The sequence below is a fragment of the Gavialis gangeticus genome, unplaced genomic scaffold (genome assembly GCF_001723915.1).
Source record: "Gavialis gangeticus isolate Ggan-Ray unplaced genomic scaffold, GavGan_comp1, whole genome shotgun sequence".
Classification (NCBI taxonomy): Eukaryota; Metazoa; Chordata; order Crocodylia; family Gavialidae; genus Gavialis; species Gavialis gangeticus.
In genome coordinates, this window is record NW_017728981.1 from 1,544,980 (window position 1) to 1,550,181 (window position 5,202).

At 49.3% G+C, this 5,202-nt stretch overlaps 1 protein-coding gene across 1 annotated transcript in view; it reads left to right on the top strand.

The window, feature by feature from the left end:
* The window catches only part of LOC109293242 (glucagon-like), a 5,421-nt gene extending 3,052 nt beyond the window's left edge, over window positions 1-2,369 (top strand). Inside the window, exons 3-4 of the mRNA XM_019511076.1 lie at window positions 306-375; window positions 2,072-2,369. Of these exons, the coding sequence (XP_019366621.1) occupies window positions 306-375 (70 nt within the window). The 3' untranslated portion in view covers window positions 2,072-2,369. The remainder of the gene's footprint in view (window positions 1-305; window positions 376-2,071) is intronic.
* The last annotated feature ends 2,833 nt before the right edge of the window (window positions 2,370-5,202 follow it).

The following is a 5,202-nucleotide window of genomic DNA, read 5'->3' on the forward strand; positions in this document are numbered from 1 at the left end:
CCCCCCCCCCCCAAAAAAAACAACCACCACCCCTGAAAACCCAAAAACTGAAATAATTTGGGTTAGGAGTGGAATATTTCTGTTTGTGGCCAGGACTATTTTGGTATTCAAATTTCTATTAAAAATAAATTTTTGGTGGAAATGTTTAAATGAATGCTGTATATTTGCATTTGTATCAAAATTGGAGGAGCAATTGGGAAAGACGTGGCAAGGAAATCTCACTTTAATAATGCAGTTACAGAGGAGTGAAAGTTGACTGACCAATAGCACAGTTACTCATGCATGGGTTTTCTTATTTCCTACAGCTCTACAAAAAGGTACATTCAAGAGGATCCCAATGGCATCACCTTCCCTTCTGATTTCACTCCCTTTTAGGTAAGCCAAATGCACTTCAAATTTCAAAATTACAAATCCTCATAAGCTGCTCATGAAATGACTTGAGCTGTGAAAAAACTCTTTTTTTCCCAATTCACAGACGACTGAAAAAAAACTCAGTTTCTGACAGATCTCAAGTTCTTCTTCAGAACATGTCCCAAACAGACCCCATGCTACCAGAAACCATGTTTGGTTAACTCCTCATACCTCCCCATGCTAACTGGGCACGTCTACAGGAGAAGTTAAATGCACAATAAACTCATTCTACTGTGCATTAGTGTGTCACAACAAAAGCTGTGCTAACGCGCTAATGTGCAGTAGAATTAGTCTCCTGCACATTGGTGTCAAAACAGCTGTGCACTAGGGCTGTGCAAAGCTGTGGATCATGATTTGGATTCAGAGATGATTTGAATGATTCGGAGGCCGAATCTAGACTCTGAATTGAATCGTAAGCTGCTAAGCTACTGTGTTACCAATCAGTCATGATTAATTCAGGGACCAGCTCAATACACAGTAGCTAGCTACTAGATAATGAGTTAATGAGACAGGATTAACACCTACAAAACCACAGACAAAGGAGCAGAAATAATTGATACAGAGGTGGGAATTGCCCAAGACAGAGACAGTTGCACAAGCACCCATGTCACAAGTTTTGCCTGTCAGCAGCTGGAGGTGCAGGGCCCCAGGACCCAGAAGTCCTGCACCAATCTCTTTGACAGCTGGCAGGCTTCGTGGCCTCAGCAGGAGCTAGCAGATGTGCAGCTTTCACCCTCCTGCGCCTTACACACACACTGTCACCCATGTCACGAGTTTTGCCTGTCAGCAGCTTGAGGTGCAGTTCCCCCAAACCTCTGCACCTATCTCCTTGAAACTTAGCAGGCTTTGTGGCCTCAGCAGGGGCTACCACCCCTGAATTTTTCACCCCTCCCCCCATGCCTTAACACACACACAGTATCACCTATGTCATGAATTTTGCTAGTCAGCAGTTTGAGGTGCAGTTTCCCAGAAACCCCTACACCCATCACCTTGAAATATAGCAGGCTTCATGGCTGCAGCAAGAGCTACCACCCCTGCAGTTTTCACCTCACTGTGGCTTAACACACACATCACTTGAGTTTTGCTTTCAGGACTTTGAGGTACAGTATTCCAGAAATCCCTGCATCTATCAGCTTGAAACTTGGCAAGTGTCATGCTCATGGCAGGGGCTACCATCCCTGGAAGTTTCTTCCAAATCAGCCAAGAGACAACAACGTTATAGATCATTCATTGATTTCCCCATTATCTGGGAGTCACACAAACCAGCCCTAGCCCTGGTCCAATTTCTACTCCATGCTAGTTTACCCAAATTTGCTATTCTGTTTGAAGGGGTGGGGTCAAACTCTACCTATGCATCACCCTTGCCAGCTTAGTCCCCACTCACTGGTAAAGGCATAGTAGTAGTAAACTGCTCTGCAGGTAGGAATACAGCAACAAGGCTGCATAGATTTCATAGACATTTGGGCTGGAAGGGACCTCAGAAGATCACTGAGTGCAGCCCCCTGCCCGAGGGGCAGGAAGGCAGCTGGGGTCATAGGATCCCATAGGAGAGGAAGGGGGAATTGGAACCCACACATTGCAATCAGAGCAGAAGTCACATTGCAACCTTTTACATCTGCCCGTGTGCATGTGCTTTTATGGAACGCTGTTTGTTTTCCAGGTACAATTAGCCACCCAGAGCAAGAAATCCAATTTGTGGCGGTCTCTTCCCATAGACAGCTATTGGATCCACTCGCACCTGACAGCGACTGAATAGTTTTAATGGAAGGATCTCTCGGTGAAACTGAATGGTGTCTGCTGTTCCTGGTCTCCAAGCTATTGTAACTGCACGGTGTCATGCAATATCCAACACGCCTACCACTGACAAAGTCCAAGTTGGCGTGGATTTATTTGGAACTGTTGCTCCTATGTTTTAGCTTTTCTTGTAGCTGCTTTTCGGGCACTAGACACTTTTGAAAGTGTTCTTAAATATAATAAAACCTTGCTAAATGCAACAGTTGTGGTCTTAATCCTGTCTAACGTCTGTTAGAGGGAGTAAGCTGGATCAATCTCTAACTTGCAATCACGCTGAAGATTCATGGCGCTTCTTCTCTGAGGGCTCCAAATAATAAAGGACTCAGGATCTTGGCCTAGCTGATTTGGGAGCCAGAGTTGCTTTCTCAAGTGACTTAGGCACCAAAGCCTTGGTCCTCCTTTCAGTACTAAGCTTCCATGGAATTTCAACTGGACCTGGGTTCCCAGCTTCCTGAGGCTGCTGCCCGAGTTTCATCCCAGGCTCTTAGTAGAGGGCATGTTGAATGGCTTTGACGGATCAGACTTGGAGCACCCGGCAGCCTACAGGATGGTATGCTTTCCAGTGCCTCCTAAGCGAAGGGTTGGCTGGTGGGGCCTCTCTTGAGTCAGCAGGGTTGAATGCTGGGAGGTAGCCAGGATGGGGGAAAGGAAGAATAAATCTGATCAGAAGGTCTCAGTGAGCTCAGGATGCTGATGATGACATTGGTAAGGAGAGGTCAGCCTTGCCTGTGGCACCTGATCACAGTCTGTGTCTGTGCAATTTATTGTGCTGCGTAGGAACTAACCAATCTCCACCTGAGCTTTCAGGGGCTCTTGTCTCCTTTTCCCATATCCAGGAGCTATGCTTTCTCTTTGTTCTCTCTCTTCGATGTATTCTTTTTCCAATGCACCTCTATTCTCTCCCTCCAGCCAGGCAGCTAGTACATCACCTCCAACCTGGCTTGCCTGGGAAGAGCAGCAATCAGCTTGTATTCACAGCATGTTTGGATATGGTGGTGGAGTGACACCTAGTTCTGATGACTCAGGAGGCATGTGAGCAAACAAAGTTACTCAAACAGCCACAAAGCATATTAAACCTATTAAGCTGCCTTAAAGGTAACCTCCACCCTAATAGACTAAGATATACATACACACAAATATACATATACATGTGATGGCTCAGGAGGCATGTGAACAAACAAAGTTAGCCAAGCAGCCACAAAACATATTAAACTCCCCCCTCGCCATGCGAAAGAAAAGTACCACCAGATATTAGCTAGACCCTGTTATAAGGGGAACATAGCACACATGTTGCATTATTCATGATTGCAGGAAAGTCGTCATGCCAAATACATGCAGTAAAATAAAACCTGGGATAACATTTTTCTGCTGTGCCACAAAAATAGGGTGGAAAGTCTCAAAAACTGCCCTAGAATAAGAGGCTATGTTAGAGCAGGGGTTTTCAACTTTTTTTAATAAGTGTACCCCTTCTGACTCAAAGTTTCAGTTCCTGTACCCCCTTATATTTTTTTCTGGTTTATAAGTGTGTGTGTGTGGAGGTGGGGGGATGTGCAGATCGAGGGCCCCGCAGTGCAGGAGGGAGTAGAGCGGGGCAGGTGCTGCTCAGCCGGAGTGGGGTGGGGTGGGGTGCAGGACAGAGCCATGGGTGGCTTATCCAGGTGATGTGTGGTGGGGGGTGGCTTCTGCTGCTGCATGCACTCTTGCAGGGCATGGGGGGGCATGTGCCCCCAGATCTGCATGAGGTGGGTCGGGTTGCCTCAGTGGTGGGGGAGGGAGTGGGGCTGGGACAGGGGCTGCGCAGCCAAGGTGGGGCGCAGGACTAAGCCATGAGGGGAGGGCGGCTCTTGCTGCTACCCGCACCCCCAAGACGGCATGGGGGTCATGTGCCCCCAGATCTGTGTGGGATGGGCTGCAGCTGGGGCAGCACCAGGCTCTTCCCAGTGCCTGCTGCTGCTTCAATTTAGGGCCCTTTGAACCCCCGTGTTGTGCATGCACCTGAACTTACCTTCCTCTTTGGCGGCGGGGAGGGGAGGGTGAGCTGCTGGTGGGCAGAGTGGTCCCTGGGCTGGTACTTCCCTCTGAGGCAGCAGCGCCCCCCCAGGCAGCACCCACCCGCAGGCACCCAGCTTGGGCACAGCATTCCCTCTATGCTGCATGGCGTGCGCAGCTGTGCAGGCACACTTGGCAGCGTAGCATGAGCACACCTGCGCAGCCACGCACACCACGCAGCATAGAGGGAATGCTGCTTGGGCAGTCCCCGGGGGCACCGGAGCTGTGGAGGGAAGCACCAGGCCCCTGCACGGCTCAGGCAGGCAGGCCGGCTCTGGGGGAAAAGAAAGACAACTCCTGGGTGGAACCTGCCTTCCTGGGCTGCTGCCAGGCTGCCTGCATGGGCTTCCTGCAGAGCCTGGTGCCTCGCTCCATGGCTGAAGGGCAGCAAACTAAAACTCCTTGAAAGAGTTTTATTTTACTACACCCCAAGTCATGCAAGGCGCATTACACTGTGAAATTTGCTACAGCAGCTGGAATTAATGCGCAATACACCGCCAACGTGTGCAAACACCAACACCGTTAAAGCAGTGCAAAAGCATTTAACCTCCTTTCATCCACACACAGCCACCTGTTAGGGTGGTGTTGCAGGTTACCTTTCAACCATTCTGAAGGCAGTTAAAATGGGAGCATCCACACCTTAAAGGGTGCTAAACTTCTAAGCGTCTTAAAGTTATGCCACTTCAGGCAAGGGTTACAGCTTGAGCTAGGGCATTGTTAGTCTGCTCCACAAAGATAAACTGACTGACTTGCAGCCCTCCAGCATCCCAGGATGCCCTGCTCCCAGAACCTCTACCCCTGACAAATGTTTCACCGTCTCAAGTCAACACCCTCACTTGCCCCCAGTAGGTAACCCTAGCCCATACAGCATCATGCTGCCAGCTCTAAGCACCCCAGGAAACTCCATCTGGGCACCTGGGCTGGGGGTGAAGGACACAGCCCCTGCAC